The sequence below is a fragment of the Danio rerio genome, chromosome 15 (assembly GCF_049306965.1).
Source record: "Danio rerio strain Tuebingen ecotype United States chromosome 15, GRCz12tu, whole genome shotgun sequence".
Taxonomy (NCBI): Eukaryota; Metazoa; Chordata; class Actinopteri; order Cypriniformes; family Danionidae; genus Danio; species Danio rerio.
Window position 1 is genome coordinate 27,941,924 of NC_133190.1, and position 18,338 is coordinate 27,960,261.

General features: G+C 36.6%; 1 protein-coding gene across 1 annotated transcript in view; it reads left to right on the top strand.

Annotated features, from left to right (window-relative positions):
• Positions 1-16,407, top strand: part of pak4 (p21 protein (Cdc42/Rac)-activated kinase 4) — a 30,190-nt gene extending 13,783 nt beyond the window's left edge. Inside the window, 9 exon segments of the mRNA NM_001002222.2 lie at positions 1,159-1,380; positions 1,462-1,673; positions 1,761-2,193; positions 5,993-6,460; positions 8,178-8,311; positions 9,006-9,132; positions 12,127-12,252; positions 12,336-12,470; positions 12,555-16,407. Coding sequence (NP_001002222.2) covers positions 1,180-1,380; positions 1,462-1,673; positions 1,761-2,193; positions 5,993-6,460; positions 8,178-8,311; positions 9,006-9,132; positions 12,127-12,252; positions 12,336-12,470; positions 12,555-12,710 — 1,992 coding nt within the window. The 5' untranslated portion in view covers positions 1,159-1,179 and the 3' untranslated portion in view covers positions 12,711-16,407.
• Positions 16,408-18,338: the final 1,931 nt, after the last annotated feature.

Sequence of the window (18,338 nt, forward strand, 5' to 3'; positions counted from 1 at the left end):
ATGCACATGGTTAAATAATTGCAGTGATTTATATGTGCTTATGAGGTGTGTTGTACCATCATGTAATTCAATGTTTATATGAAATTGACCAGTTCTGTCCATGAATGTTGCTTTTATCGGATCTGATGCCCATTCCCACACTATACCAGAAGTGTATGGGTTGGTGTTATTGTTTTTATTTTTTTCTCCTATGCTTTTTAGTGCTGCTTTATTTCGTCAAAAACAGCCAATGTTTAAAATGCTTGCTTTTTATATACTTTATCAAATATATTTTGAAGACTGGAGTCAGTACTCCAGTCTACAGAATCACAAGATCCTTCTAAAATAATTTTATTATGCTGATTTACAGCGCAAGAGGTGTCTAAAGAGAACTTGTAATCTTGTGGAAATGTTGATACCTTTTTTAATTAAAGATTATTTGAATACCAATTAACTGATAAAAGACTAAGTCTGCCATTCTCCAGTTCTCGAACAGCTCTCCTGACAAAAAAATGCTTGCTGCACACAAAATGCTTGCTGTATTGTCCTTGACAGCATTTGGGGGAAAAACATGCAACAAACCTCGTGGATCATGAAAACAAACATATACAACCCTTCAAGTACTGTGTGCGCAGCTTGGCAGGTCTGTGGCCCGTATTGGTGTGTCATCTGAAAGGACGTGCAGTCATGAATAATTAATTAGCAGGGTCTTATAGGACAAGAAATCATAATGAGTCTATCAAGAAATAATAATAAGTCTATCAATAATAATTAAAACTGATGCGTCATCACTCGACTTTAATCCTATCCCAAAAGTTATTTTAATTCTGGAAGATGAATTAAATTTAAAGAGAATTTAAAATTATCCAGTTTTCCCCACAATTAAAGCTAACAGGTGCTAACATTATCTTAACTGATGCTCAACACACACAAATCTGTTAAAATCTTAAAAGTACTTGAGGAATTCTTAAGTCTTAAATATAAACATAGATCTTTTGCAACATTATAAATGCATTTACTAAAACAAAATGATTCGTTCTTGCTATTATGGTATTTAATTATTTTTACATTTCTTTAATGACCCTGCTCCTTGGGGCAATAAAGTATGTTTCTTAGAACTTTCATTGAGTTATAATTGTTTTGTCGATAAAAATAGTTTTTTTCTTTTCTTGCTTCTAGGTCTGATGCCCTGCTGCAGCCATGTTCAGCAAGAAGAAAAAGCAACGCATCCAGATCTCAGCACCTTCTAACTTTGAGCATCGTGTCCACACTGATTTTGATGAACAGGAGCAGAAGTTTGTTGGCCTTCCACGCCAATGGCAGAGCCTCATTGAAGACACGGCCAAGAGGCCCAAACCCTTCATCGATGCCACAGTCATCACTACTGTTGAGCCACGCAAGGTCAGAGCAGATGGTTGGAACTGCTGGATATTTTATTATTTTCTCTCCATAAATACCTCGTAACGTGTTTGTGTTTCACAGACAATTGTCCGAGGTCGTAAGATCGGTGACGATGGCTCCCTCACCTGGCTCCTGGATGAGTTTGAAACCATGTCGGTGATCCGCTCAAACTCCCTGCGGAGAGGCAGTCCACCTTTACAACCACGCAGTGACTCTGGATCATCAGGAGGCCATGAGAACGGCGAACACCCCCAATATAGACACACTGATCGCTATGGGGACAGCAAAGAGAGGTGCTAAACTGATTTCCCTTACTCTGATCTACATGTTTGCTTTCCACACATTAAAATAAGAAATATTGACAATAAGCTTTTTTGTAGGGAGAAACCACGTCAGGAGCACCCAGGCACTGATCCTAGACAGTCTCAACGTCCGGGCCGTTCGTCCAGAGAGGATGGCCGGCCTCAGCAGCAGCCTCGTGGTCAGGAGCCCAGCAGACACAAAGAACCTGACTGGATTACACCGGGCCAACACCGAGAACGAGAACGGGACAGAGAACGAGAACCACGTGATTATTCTGACCACGTAGTAAGGAGAGAGGGGGCCAACGATAAGAGGCCCAAATCCAGCTATACTGGGAGGGATAGCAGCCCACAGTCGCCTCGTGAGAAGAGACCACTGTCAGGGCCAAACATCCGCACTCCTAACCTACCTGTTACAGAGGGAGTGATAAAGGCAGCACAGCAGACTGGCCGACCTTTCAACACATACCCACGCTCTGAAAGTGACTCTGGGAGAACCCCCAGCGGTCAGGTAATCAGAATATAAAGCAAAACCATTCTGAATGTGTATTTGTTCCTTTCACACCACTTTCCCTTTTTGCAGTTTCTGTAACTATCAGTGGAAGTGTACACACTTTGCTGTCCACAGTAACTGGGAACATTTTTAATTTTAAGAATCTAACTAAATTAGCTCCTACTTTACAGCAAAGTCTAATTCAGGACAATGGATACTATCAGTAAAAAGTGTCTGTGATTTGGTGATTGCATGCCATATGTAACACCAGCACAGTATTTGAGCATTTACCTGTTTCCTTACACAGTGTCTTGACTACATTTGATGCAATGTGGTAAAAAGTATCTTTTCCATGTTAAAAAAAAAGTTTTTTGACCTAACTATGCACAACGGTGATGCACAAAGTTTCTATTTTCTGCTACTTTGTGGCTGAACAACTGCATGTAATCACCTTAGAAGCTGAATATGTGCTTTATTTAGTGTTAAATGTTACCAGTAAAGGTTTAAAGTATGATTTATTGGAGGGACAGCAGCCCACAGTCATCCTGAGAAAAGAGGCCGAACATCTGCACCTATAACCTACCTGTTACAGAGGGAGTGATCAAGACCATATAGCAGACTGGCCGACCTTTCATACCCTACATACCCTACATACCCACAGCCATATCACCCTGCAGCCCAAGACTGGTTACTCACTGAAGCTAAGCAGGGCTGAGTCTAGCCAGTATCTGGATGGGAGACCATACTGGAAAACTAGGTTGCTGTTGTAGGTGGTGTTAGTGAGGCCATAAGGGGGTGCTCAACCTGTGGTTTGTGCAAGCCCAGTAAAAGTGAAGGGGACATTATACTGTCAGTAAACCCTTTCTTTCGTATGACATCTTAAACCGAGTAAGGCTGTAACCAAAGTGTCCTGGCTAAGTTCCCTCTATCGGCCCTTACCTATCATGGCCTCCCAATTACCGAATTGGCTCTATCGCTGTCTGTTCGCTCCATGTATAGCTGGTGTGTGGTGAGCGCACTATATTGTATAAATATTATTATAACTAGGCCTAAAACATCCTGACAATCAAAAACCAAATGACATGATATCACAGGCAGGCCCGGCCCTAACCAATTTGGCACCCTAGACAATATTTCAGGTGGCTCCCTGTCACATCGCAGTAAATTCCACTGCTAGTGTATAGTTATAAGAAACTAAATCACTTTTTGATTGACTACTACAAGCTGGAAAAACATCTAATAAATATGCCAATGTAAATAACGTTATTGCTTAATAGATTCAATATTTACACATTTGCTTGAGGAAGGAATGATGGGGGTAAATACATTACTATTATTATTTTCCATAGCGTCTTTGCCCTTCTATAATATTAGCTGACGTTAAAACTTACAGATAGCGCTATAGCTATTTATTGATTAGCAATCTGGATGTAAAAATATGGGACAACAAATAGCTTCAAATAAAAGGTTTAGCCTATTAAAATCAATGGCCTATACAGAAATTAAATAAAGCTATAAAATCTTTGATTGTATTTGCATATTGATTAAAGTTACTATAGTTATTTAGTGAAGAGCAGCAAATAAATCATTAGTTTGTTTGATAACAGAGGTGTTCATGTGAGTGCACAGATCTATAATGAAGCATTCGACTGCTTTAGTAACTGTTTGTGCTCATTTAAAAAAAAATAAGTTGTGTTTAAAGTAAAACACGCAGGACAGACATGTTTTCATATTTTTAAGTGTATTGTCTGTTTAAACACACTCCCGAATCTGAGCGGAGCAAAAAAAAAAAGAAGCACTTTTCCGACGGTCCCTTACTGAGAGCTCCTCTCAGCGCAAGCTCTCCTGGCTACACGCATAATGCGACTAGTTAAACGGAGCAGTGCTCATTATGTCTAGCAAAAAAAAAGTAAAGAAAAAGACAACAGTGAAACATAACCAGCTTTGTCTTTTTGTAGGAAACACACTTTAGATCTTTTTAGGGTAAGAGGTTTTTGAGTTATTGCCGTCTATAACTGAAACTGAATAACCTTAGCATTTGCCTATACTGCCTATGCAGCGGGCCTTAGTGCAGATAAAACGTTTTTTTAAAGGTGCATTTGTATATATAGAGAGATATATGTAACTACATAGAATAGACAGAGATAGATTGATCTCTGCAGCAGCTGCCTAAGAGCTGCGTGCTGCAGACGCAACTAGTGTCAAAGACAAACGCCTGCGTGCTGCTTCTGCTTTCCATACACGCTGCTCACGCACTGCTTTCACTTTTGTTTATTTAATAGAATCACAAGATTTGCTGTAATGTAATCGCATAGGCTGACATCGCAATTGCGATATGATTAATCGTGCAGCACTACCCTCAGCAATAATGTAATATTCATTTATTAAAATATAAACCTGTCCATTTTGTTGGAAGTGCAGTGTAGTGCCGTATTTTGCGCTGCTTAATTTGCTGAAAGATTCTATCATGTTACATTTGATGTGAAAATCAAATGCTTTTTGCTGGAACCTTTCGCATCACACATTGACGGGAAACAGAGTTACATTTGTTTCCCAGCATTATTGGTTTGTAGCACTATAAGTTAATTTTTATTTTTTTTTTTTGCTTTTTTTAATTGCATAACAACAAACGTCAACATTCTATCTCCATTATCACAAAACATTTAGACCAGCATTTGAAATGATCATAATAGTTCAGTAAGTCCTCTAGTTGTCCGAGCAAACATTTTTGTGAATTTAAATGAAGTCTATTAATCATCTAAACATAGATGGCTTGGCTAAAACAATACTAAATTTGGGCTCTTAATGAAAATATGTCTAAAATAGTTCAAAAGTAGACTAATCATCAAATATACAAAAGTGAATGACTACACATGAAGTTTGTATATTTGATGACTAGTCTAGTTTTGGCCTATTTTTAGACATCTGTTAGATTTTCAATGACAGCCCAAATATAGTTTTAGCAAGGCTATCTATGTATGCACATCTATTAAACACCACATTGTTTGGTGGGTGTTGATTATATTGAATACAGTACTTGATGTTGCTGTCGACTGGCTTGTGTCACTTCAGTTTTCCCAAGAATAGCACAAATACTACCTAGAAAATCATCTAGGGGTAAAATTAAAATAAAATAAATGCTAAAAAAATCACGAGTGCAACATTGGACAGTGTTCTAGGGATTGAGTTACAGTTAGAGACTCCAAAATTGTTGTGGTTAATGATCCGACAGCCCTTTGTCAGTGTGCCATATTTCATAACTTCTAACCATATGGTCCAGTAGACTGTATAAGAGGCAACAAATAATAAAGGAACAAATTCAATAGTTGCATAGGCTTTTTCAGTGCTTGACCCCTAAAATAAGTATAAAATAAACAAGTTATTAAAGTGGCATCCACTATAACAACATAATAATAGGCTTGTCATTTATAATTGATTTAAAGTGAATGTGCTCTGCTAATCTACAAGTCTCTCATTTATTGTGAATGCAAATGTTCATGCATTGTTTTTAACTGCATTATGTAAACCATTTTGGAATGCAAGATGCCATTTAAGTTTGTTTTAAAAGTTACTTGCATTCTAAATAATACTATATATAATATAATTTTTAGTATTATACATTATTTATGTGAATACATTGATTATATAATGCATTGTTTCTATAAAATATAAAATAAAATGAACATTTAAGGCAGAATATTTTGACCAATTTACAAAACATATAGTAAAAAATATATAGCAAAAAAATAGAACAAATTGTACTATATTTAATGATATATTCTGCTATTACTTAAATTCTTATTTATGTGTTCTGCAGGATTTAAAGCCAGCTAAATCTCACGAGTCTACCCACCACAATGGCCCCTCTGCTGGCCCAGTCCGGGGTGGCAGTAGCAGCAGCAGCGGTGGTGGTCAAACTTCTTCTCAGGGGCCTCACAGATCAGAGCCCCAGCATCACGCCTCGCATCCAGCCTTGGGGCCTGAGCCTCCTCACGGCCAGCCCATGCCTCCTCCACCAAAACCATCCGGCCCGGGTGCACCATCCCAGCAGACACGCTCACCTCAGCGAGAGCCACAGCGGGTCTCACACGAGCAGTTCAGAGCTGCCCTGCAGATGGTGGTTGATCCTGGCGACCCGCGTACTTATCTGGACCACTACATTAAGATCGGAGAAGGCTCCACGGGCATTGTGTGTATAGCTACTGTGAAGACCACAGGCAAACTGGTGGCGGTGAAGAAGATGGACCTGCGAAAACAGCAGCGACGAGAATTGCTGTTTAATGAGGTTGGTGCAACACACAGGAAATTACACAGTTATTATTATTATTATTATTATTGGGGGTTTTAATTGTTAATGCAAGTTTGTGATTGACAGTAGGGCTGGGCGATATGGCAAAATAACATTTTCTATCTTTTAGAGGAATAACAGTATAGGTTATCTATCCGCTATTTTCCCATAAACGGTTAATTGAGAGTTAAAGCCTTTATTAAAACTTTATTAAAAAATTTTTGATCAATTTAATTCAAACACAGGGGTTTCCCTCCCTGTTTACAAATAAACAGCTGCACGAAAATAACAGCTGCACAAAATCTTTGATAAATAAAATACAGTATAGTTTTTTTTCCTGCTTAACACTATACACAGCTCTACTGTGCTGTTGTGCAAATAACAAAGTAAACTGAAAAATTGAAAACAGAGCTACATTGTCAGCAAAAAATTAACACACCTTAATCATATTGCAAAAAGTATTGTAAGATAGAAAAGAACCACATTGAATGTAAATATGAAACACAGTATTTTATGTCACAATTACAGTGTTGATATAAGTAATCCTGTATACCACAGTTGTGTGATTTATAAACAACAATTGAATCAGCTGTATATGTTTTTTAGTTTTATTATTAAACAGTGCACATATTGAAGATACCTAAAGATAAGTCTTTCACGTCATGTAAAAAATCCTACACTTTTTCTTTTTCGTTTTGTTTGACTAAACCTATTTTACTAAATATTATATTAGGAGATCAAAACGAATAGACTATAGATGTAAGAAGTAACGAAATAGTTTCAGAGTACTGAAATGAAATGCTTAAGCATATAAATGTAAACGGTTATTATAACAGACCAGAACACAGAGCTAAATGTGTAATAAAGTAAATGTAAAGAAGAGACCATCGTGTATTATATACAGATCATATAATCTGTGAATATGAGGTGGTTTACTTTCAAAATGCGGTATAAATTCCTCCTATTTTGGAATTTATAATTCTCTTAAACACATTCAGGTGCTGCTTGTCAATTTGACAAGGCTTCTACTTTAGTTCTTGCTGTCACTTGCGGAAGAAAACATCGATAAAAGGTTTCTGATAAACCGCTGTGACAGCTGCAGGCACTGTGTGTCATATGTGCACGCGAGTCAGATAGATTTCTCACCACAACGTCAGTGTTGATATACATACATATACATATATATTGTATACACACGTGTGTGTGTGTGTGTGTGTGTGTGTGTGTGTGTGTGTGTGTGTGTGTGTGTGTGTGTGTGTGTGTGTGTGTGTGTGTGTGTGTGTGTGTGTGTGTGTGTGTGTGTGTGTGTGTGTGTGTGTGTGTGTGTGTGTGTGTGTGTGTGTGTGTGTGTATATATATATATATATGTGTGTATATATATGAAGTTTAATGCTCAGTTAAGTATAAAAAAATTATTCTTAGAAATATGCAATATTGAACTCTACTGAGACGAATTGAAAAAAGCATTATGAGGGTAAAAGAATTTTGGATTTTTTTTCTTTCTAAAACCCCCAAAATCTCAACTTAAAAACTGATTGTGAAAAACTAAAAACTCTTGCTTGTAGGGTCTCGACTCAATGCTCAAATTTTAGAGCAAACTGCAGTGCTTGTAGATTGCATGAAAACGATTTTTGCTGGTTGATTTTTCCTCCAGCGTGTCTTTTGTGAGCTACTTAATGAGATGTTTAAATAGAATCGGTGCTTTGTTTCTAAGGTGGTGATCATGCGGGACTATCACCATGAGAACGTGGTGGAGATGTACAACAGTTACTTGGTGGGGGATGAACTCTGGGTTGTCATGGAGTTTCTGGAGGGCGGCGCTTTGACTGATATAGTCACACATACAAGGCAAGTGTTCCTTCCAAATCCAGCCACTAATTGCTTTTCAGTTACTATCCGTTATGTTACTTTCACACATCTGTTTTATTGCAAGTTGTAATGTCATAGTTTGTTAGATTTGATTAAATTGCAAGCCTCAAGCCAAGCCACAAAAATGGCAAAAACATAGAAATATAAAATAAATGTTGCATTGGAAATAATATATATGTATTATTAATCCATTTACTACCAAAGTAAATAAAGCCATTAAAGAAAGACAAATGTGTAGGGAATACAACAGTAAATAAATAAAATGTACCATATAAAAAAATTATAATCTAAATATTTTATTATAAAAATAAAATAATTTTTCAATATTATATGCGGTCCATATTCTTCATTTACCAATTATTTAATTTAGAATAAATTTTTAATTATTTGTTTATTTTATTTCCCCTAAAGCCACCAAAATGAAAATAATCAAAGAAAGAAAAAAAAAACGCCTATTTGAGAAATAATTTATAATACTGAAAATTGTCTATAAATGTCATACACACACATTGTGTATGCATTAGATTGTAGATAATTCAGCATTAGTGCATTACCACTAGGTGGCAGGGTAACACAGCTGTCTGATGTGGCACGTCAGTCATCTGCATGATCTTTTTAACAGTTTTGAATGATTCAAATTAAGTTTTAAGATTTGTTGTATGGTTGTTTTCAGGATGAACGAGGAGCAGATCTCCACAGTGTGTCTGTCAGTGCTGAAAGCTCTCTCAGTCCTTCACTCTCAGGGAGTCATTCATAGAGACATCAAGAGTGACTCCATTCTTCTCACCCATGATGGCCGTGTAAGTCTCTCACTTCTCTTTTCATCAGATAACCAGTCCATTTAGCTCTACCCTCTGCAGAAGAACCAAAGCCTTACAAGACATGTTTTGACTTGTGTCTTGAGTGTCTTAAAAACTGCGCTACTTGCTGTCAGAGTATTGTTGTGCACATCAGTGTTTAAACAGGTTTGACAGAGCTCTTTCTTTAGTGTTCTCAGACCTTCACGTTCATTCCTGTGGGGTGATGATAATCAGTAAACTAAAACAGAATTACATTGCTGATAAAATCTCGAAACCACAATAACATTTCATTTACTTACAAGACCTCAAACCATGATACTTTTCACAATCTGTTGCTCGTGAAGAGCATTATTCAGCCACTTGCTTGGCCTTCACAGAAATCTAATTCTGCAACTTCCGACTCATGCCTTTCTTTTTGTTGCTGCTGAAATAGGCAGTGGTTTGTGTCGACTGGTCTGTGTCTGTGGTCGATGCAAGCGGAAGTATGTTCATCCACCCTCAGCTGTTTCTCGGCAGGGGCTGATTTTGTGTGTGTGTGTGTGTGTGTGTGTGTGTGTGTGTGTGTGTGTGTGTGTGTGTGTGTGTGTGTGTGTGTGTGTGAGACCTTAGTTGTTTCATTTCCTCTTGCTAATTTCTGACGCTGCTTATCATGCAAGATCCCAGAGGACATAGTTTCTTATATAAAGTTAGTCAAGCAAGCATTGCAGAAGCTTTTACTGAAAAGTTTGATGGGCTTCATTGATGTTAAATCAAGCAATAATTAGAATTACTTGGTTTTACATGTTTTTTTTTTGCTGCGTAACTTCATGCAGCACTGAATATTTTAGAACAGATGGTGGTGCTTGTCACTTTTAAACCATCGGCAAATGGTTATTCACACATTTACAAATGTCATGATTTGTATCCACAGTAAAGATGTCAGCTGTACTGTTGTTTTGGTACTAGAATTATAGTAAAATGGAATGAAACGAGTTCTGACTCTACTGATCTGAGAGCTGGTTTTGACTTGCTTGTGCATGTGGTCTGCAAGTGAGTAATCGTGCACTTGCAAAATATCATCTTGTGGTTGTATTAATGGATAACTTAACAGACTTACCATTAGCTATGTTTCCATCCAAAAATAGGAATTAACTATTATTAAAACTGGAATATTGTATAAAAGACGTGCAAATAAAGCAGCGTTTCTATCCAACGAGTCAAAGGGGGGGACAAAATAGTCACTTCCAGATTAACTGGTGCCAAATAGTAAAAACGGAATTTGCTGCGGTAAGAGAAGCTGCATGAATCTTTTCTTATTTAATAAATGACTTGCGCATGAGAAGACAATACCAACATGCAAGGAATGTGTGGTGAAGTTTGAAGGCACAGACACTGTTGACAATTCTGGAGGTAATTAATAATATAATAAGACTAATACTGAAACGGTTCAGGCGTTTTAGAATGACCAAAACAAGTTTCAGATGTTTTAGTGTGCTCAGCCTGCTGGTTTGTCCATTCACACATTTTTAACAACACATGATCTCTTATAACAAAATCACGTGGTCTAATGCACAATGGAATTTGTTCAGAAGTGTTACTATCATAGTTTATGGGCATCTTATTGAATAAAAGGTTTAGTCTACTCCGTTATGTGCATATGTTTTTTTTATGTGCATTTTTAAAAGTTATATGCATCTAGGCTTTTCCGTCAATCGATTTATTAATTTATTTTTAATGTGCATACCAAAAATGCGAATAGGTGGATGAAAATATAGCTGTAGTCTCTATTATTGTTGGTTTTAAGTGTGGAAAAGCAGTTTATTGATGGCCCATGCAATGGCCTGTGTTTGTCCTCTTTTGTAAACAAAAATAGACACTAATGGTCGAGTGTAAATTAGAAATGCACCAAATTAAATTTGCAAAAAATATTAAAGACATAACATATGGTTTATGCTTGAAATATTTTGTTTACTTCAGCAATCAAATGAGTACTAATAGTGGTTTGAAAAAAGTGAAACCGTATAAAAATGTGACGTGCACATTTAAAACTTGAATGAGGATGTAGACAATGCAACGTGGACAATTGTTTATGCACTGACTCTTGGATTTTAAAATTTTTCTCCAAAAATGAATTGAATTTTATTTAATTCACAGCTAGTATTTTGGGAGTGTGCATGCAAACAAACAAAACCCTTATTTTGTAAAATACTTAAATGCATCATTTTATGAATTTTATGATCAAATTATGTTTGTATCAATACATCTCAACTTTTGTATGTTCTATTTATATCTACAGTGCTCAGCAAATATGACACCCCATTTTTAAAATGAATATTTTATCCATTTCTCAGTGAATACGGGTAATATATTTTGGTGCATTTGAACAAAACAGATTTATTATTAGATATATTTATTAAACAGATATTTTAGTCACAGAACATCTTTATAATTGCAAAGATAATATATTTAAAATCATACAAAATACTGCAAAAAAACTACAACATTCCAACATTTTTTTATGTGTGTGTGTGTGTGTATATATATATATATATATATATATATATATATATATATATTTTTTTTTTTTTTTTTTATTTCTCTTCATTTTAGCTACTTTTAAAAATGTTATTCAATATTTCCCCTAACATATAAATTTAGGCTACTAATTTTTGAACCATTATTGTAAGTTATTTTGTTAGAGAAGCTCCAGATTATACTGACTGACTAAACTAATGCATATGCACAAATATAATATTGTTAAGCTTCCTATAAAAAATACTAATTTGTATTTGCTGAGCACTGTAAATGCACTGTGGTGTCATAAATGACTTGTGGGTTGGTGTTGTCATGACACCAGCAAGTTTTGTTTAAATGCTAAAAAAAAGAGGATTAATAACCAGAAGGCGCAAAATAAATACAATCCAATGAAGAAGCCAAACTAAACTGAAGTATCCATTTAACTTGGGCAAGTAATTCAACTTCCACATTTTCAGTTTCATCTGTTCTCATTTGCAGGTGAAGCTGTCAGACTTTGGTTTTTGCGCCCAGGTCTCTAAAGAGGTGCAGCGCAGAAAGTCTCTGGTAGGAACGCCCTACTGGATGGCCCCTGAGCTCATCTCAAGACTCCCATATGGACCAGAGGCAAGTCACGTCCCCTTTTACCATTCTATTGCATTACCGCTGACAGCACTGTAGCTCACACACAAATAAAACCATTTCTGCAGGTGGACATTTGGTCATTTGGCATTATGGTCATCGAAATGGTGGATGGAGAGCCGCCGTACTTCAACGAGCCACCGCTCAAGGCTATGAAGATGATCCGAGACAATTTGCCACCCAAGCTCAAAAATCTCCACAAGGTAAACCAGATTATCTATAAGAGGGAAATAAACCTGAGCACAGTTGGAGCTTCTTTTTTATACAGAGTGCTTCGTTCTTCACAGGTATCGCCTCTTCTCAAGGGATTCTTGGACAGGATGCTGGTGCGAGATCCCGCCCAGAGAGCCACAGCTCAAGAGCTGCTAAAACATCCCTTCCTGACTAAAGCAGGCCCTCCCTCCTGCATTGTTCCTCTCATGAGACAAAACCGCATGAGATGAGAAGAGAAGTCAGGGTGGATCTGACAGGCCCTCCGCTGAGCTCAAAGACCCAGGCAAAAACATGGAGTCTGTACTGCACACTTTAAATGATTGTACAGGTCAAGAATTTAAGGAGAACAGGCCATTGATGCTACAATTTTTTTTCCCTAAACAAACATTTATACCACTGTTTTTATTACATTAGAGGATACAGCACATGACATAGACATGATTAGGTCCATCACAGTGTTCTGCTGGAAGAGGTTTTCCTCTCTGGCAAATTTAGGAACACACAAACCATGTGTTCTCGGTGGTTTTGCCAAGTCTGCTTTGGGGTAAACTGAATTAAGAAGGTTGAGACGTTATGAAAATGAACCACTTGGAGATCCTAATCTGCCCTCAGTGTAAAGCAACCTTTTGATGGATTTGTTCCAAACCTCGAGCTTTCTTTTCCCTGCACTTGACCTTTTGCACCGTGACCACACTACTCAATAATCAGTTATTAATAGGAAAGCAACTACTGAAGAAAACCTTTACGTTTTATTAAAAAGAATGCAAATCACTAGGCTTCTGTTACGACACTAAGCAAAGATAAACACTGGAGGCATTTCGTTTTTTAATTTTGTTTTAATGAAAGTTGAGCTCTATATTGGTTTGTGTTTCGAGTGACAGTGATGCTCTTAAACACTGTTCTGAGCTGCACTCCAATATCAAACTTCCTCCTTTGACTCATTGTTCCACTTTTTTAATATAATTAAGGGGGGAAGGGTTGGGTGTAGGTTTTTTTTTTCTCTCTCTCTCTTCCAGAACATTCACAACGGCACCACGCCATATTAGTTAAGTAGATGGAGTTGTTGTTTTCAATGTAGGGCAGTCATTTCACGGACGCCCAAATCCTCCAGCTAAGTAGCTTACATCTTTGAGGTATCGTGGCCTTTCTCTGAAGGATTCATTTTGTCGGAGAGACTATACGAATGTATAGTGTGCGTGAAGGATGCTCTACTTTGAGAGCTTGTTCAAAGGAAGTGGACACTATAGTGAATGATTCCACACTAAAGCATTTGTACTGAGATAATTGGTCATTTACACTATGGGTAGTGGAACAACCAAAGACTTGCTGACGATTTATAATAGCAGTTGCTCCAAACATATTCCAAGTACACTACGTCTCATTGTGTTAAAGAGATAGGTCACCCAAAAAATTAATCTTTCCTCATCATTTACTCAGATTCAAATGGTTCTAAACTTGGTTGTTTCTTTCTTCTGTTGAACACAAAACAAGACGTTTTGATGAATGTCGGAAAAAAAGCAGCCATTGACATAGTAGAAACCAAAAATAGTAAGGAAGTCAATAGCTGCTGCTTTCCAACGTTTTGTCTTCGACAAAAGAAACTCAAACAAGTTCAGAACTGAGTAAATTTCCAAAACTTTACTAAACCGTATGATACAGATTGGCCGATACATAATGCACTCACAGATGCCAATCATCAACAACAAAAACACTTGGTTTTGTCAGATCAATGTGTAACCTCTGATTGACTTCAAATGGAGTTTGCCAAGTTGTGAAAATATCTTGTAATCTGGTGATTGGCTGTTTTGATTGAAGTCTGTCAATGCATCGGCCTTTTAACTTGTTTTTGGACCCAATTGACTTACAGTATGGCCAAAATAGTTAGTTATTTTGTTCACTACAAGAAAGTCAGTCATACAAGTTTTCATATTTGGGTGAACTGTCCCTTCAAGAGTCTCTCTTTATTTTGCTCAGCCACAATAATCCAGGATCAAAGTGGATCGAGAACGCTGACAAAATTGATAGGAATGCAGAAGGCAGATGAAATATTCCTATTCGATGGAGTGACTCCACACAAATACTAAACAAATCATTGAAAGTCAAACGAATGCATGTTTGGTCACATTTGCATTCAGTAATTTGAAGATGAATTGTAGCGATTTAATCCTAGACTAAAGTGGTAGCTTATGTATATATGAGTTTGTTGTTTTCTTTTGCTGAGGGCCTAAACTGTAACACTGCAACCATAACTCTAATTGTAGATGTGAAGAAGATTAATGACAGTTATTGACAGACATAATTAATATAAAAAAATACTACTAGGGTTGGTTTGTTTGTTTGTTTGTTTTTTTTTTTCCCACCAGTAAAAATTTTATGGCATGTCTTTACATACTGGACTGCGCTACTTCTTCAGGACGCAAACAGAATGACAATCAAGCATCGGAGTGGAAGTATGCGCAATAAATGCCTATTCAGACATGAATAAGCAATGAAACTGAGAGAATTTTGTAGCCTCACGTTTATCTGTGAAATATTGCTAGGATTGTAGATTAACATCTTCAGTGCACTGAAGCAAAATGAGGTCAACATTCCTATAAAAACAGGAAAAAAAGCCTTATAAGGAAAGTTGACCCACAAATGTAAATGTGCTGTTAATTTACTCACCCTCAGGCCATCTGAGATTTCTTTAGTAGAACATTAAAGGTTTTAGCTGAAGCTGTGTTCCTTGGTGATTCATAAATTGGACGACTACCAACACTGAGTCAAGAAAAAAAAAGACAAAACAAACACCTGTGTCTGCTGATGGTACATTGAGTCCTTATGAAGCAAAACAATTAGCTTTGCGCACAGACTGATAATTTCGCTTCATAAGACATCAATGTCTCGTCCGTAGCCATGGGTATCTGTTTTGTTTTGCCTGCATAGTTTTTGACTCTGGAAATGCTGGTAGCTGTTGACTTGCATTTTATCAACGATGACCACAGTTTCTGCTGAAAACAAATATGTGCACTACTGAAAAATGAAAGTTGACTACATCTTTGAGTTAATTAATAACTAAATTTTAATTTCTGGCTGAACTACCCTTATAATGCGTAAATATATGAACATTATGAGCAATAGACGTTTCACAGTACTTTTTTATTAGGTTTATTGACTGTTTGAAAAGCAGATACCTCCTATGACCACAAGCCTTATTTGATTGGGTGTGTGAATGGATGATGCTTTACTGCAAGCAGAATGCATGAGTTTGTGACTCAGTGAATGTGTTTTGAATGGCTTCTAGAAAGGACTTCTCTATTTTCTGACTTGCATTCCCATGGTCGGTGAAAGCACATTCTCGTGTGTGTGTGTGTGTGGTCAGGTAATGATCTGCTTTTTGTGTGTTACGTTTCCTGTTTCATGTTGTCATTTGGTGCTCAAAAGCAGTGCTGCAAATGCTCTGGAAGGGTACATTGTATTACGATATGGTTTCATCCATTTTCTGTCACTGCATTAAAACTAATGAATGGCCCATATTCTGCTGTTGACTCATTTTAATAGGTTTCTTAATTAACTTGCACTGCGTTTTTGAAATCTCTTTTACCGTAATTTCCTTTTTTTCGTCATGTAGATAGTTTCAAAGAAACATTGGTGGAGTCGAAGCGTGAACTTTATGTACTCATTGCAGGCATCCTGACATCATAATGATGTTGCCCCATCTTTCACAGACTCCTTTTGGACTGCGTTCAGATCAACTTTTATTTGAAAACTGCTACTGTGTTATGACATGTAAAATGGTTCATACTGCTTCTGCTGTTCTCTCTTTTTGTTTCTAAGTATGGTTTGTTTTGCTGAATAACCAACGTCAGAGTTCCCTCTATAATATGTGAATTTTTACTGGTGGTAAAATGGACTTTATTATTATTTTTCAAATATAGTTTGAAACATCTTCTGGCTCCTGCATTTCACTCAGATGTGGTAGTGTGATTTATTTTTTTCTTCGTAACCTTTGATTTCACTCTTGAAATGAGTCTTCAGGATGTCAATCATTTAGGTACTTAGGAGAAGTGATGTTTTTAAGTCTTACTGTGTGTGCTATTTATCTAGATCAGAGATGCCCAAACTTTTTCTTATGAAAGGCCAAAAACCAAACTTGATTGAGGGTGGTAAGCTGAAGCTAGATAAACTAAACTGTATCACATTAAAGTGCCATCTAAAAAAAATCACACAAATAAATTGCAAAGATTTCATGCTACTGTTATTTCTTAAAGTAAATTACATTAGTGTCACCTTACAGAATTTAACTGTTAAGTTTTATGCATTCAGATTTTTATTTTAGGCATCATTATTACAACAAATTAACTTTATCTTTTGCACAGTAAGTATAGGAATTCAAACACTATTTATTCAATGTAGAAATGAATACACATTGTTGGCGCAATAGCCTAGTGGTTAGGGCACTGACATATAATGGAGTAGCACATCTCCAACTTCGCTTCCTGTCTCAATACTGTCCTATTTAAAAAAGTTAATAAATTAATACACTAAGTTTTATGTTAGTACAGGCACTTTTTTAATATTTAGATTTATTTACAAAATTATTATTATGAAGTACTTTACAGTTATTTACTGTGAATTTACATACAGTCAACTTTGGCCCTGGGGCCCTAGTCTGGGCATCTGTGATCTAGATGGTGTTAACTGGGAAAGTACTGTCAGTGAACATCAAAAACTTGGAAAAATGTGTTTAATAGAATAAATGAATTATAAATGCATATGCATAAATTATATTTTATTGGCATTTTCATTACATGTTATGTTTAATATAAATGTATTACTGGTTACAGTAGACTGGTTGCTAATAACATTTTTATGTATGCATTTGCAAATGAACACACACACATACATATACAGTATATAATAGGGCTGCATGATATTGGAAAGATGTGACATTGCGATATTTTATTATCTTGGAATTATAAGGTTCTATCTGCATTGATTGATTTTGAGATTTTGAGCTTCAAAGTTTTTGCATTCCATAGCAAACAGTATGTGCGTAACATTTGTTTTTTAAATAAAAAGTCTTAATGTAAACAACTTATAAAAAAAGCATCCCATAATATAAATAAGTGATCATTTAATTAGAATGTCAATAACTCCGTTTTGACAAAAAGCTCAGATAGAATCTTATAATTCTAAGGTGACGATTTAATTCTGCAATTATGTGTTCCGGTATACTGTATCTATGTAGCTGATTGACTGGCACCATTTGGAAAGAATTTATAGTCACACTTTATTTTAAGGTTAATTGCTCACTATTAGCAATCCATTGACTGACTAGCACGTTGGCCTCACAGCAAGAAGGTCGCTGGTTCGATCCTCGGCTCAGTTGGCGTTTCTGTGTGGAGTTTGCATGTTCTCCCTGCGTTCGCGCGGGTTTCCTCCGGGTGCTCCGGTTTCCCCCACAGTCCAAGGACATGCGGTACAGGTGAATTGGGTAGTCTAAATTGTCCGTAGTGTATGATTGTGTGCGTGTATGTGTGGATGTTTCCCAGAGATGGGTTGCGGCTGTAAGGGCATCTGCTGCGTAAAAACTTGCTGGATAAGTTGGCGGTTCATTCTGCTGTGCGCCCCAGATTAATAAATGGACTAAGCCGACAAGAAAATAAATGAATGACTGACTTTTGCTTCAATAACATCCAAATTTGGTCTTTATTAATAATTATTAAGGTAGTTTAGGTATTGAGTGTGATGTAGAATGAGATCACGCAGAATAGACCATTTTAGGGATGTAAACAAACACAATGGTCCCAACATATTTTCTGTTTAACATTTTTAATTTCCATAGCTTCAGAGAACCCCAAAAGAGCCACATATTG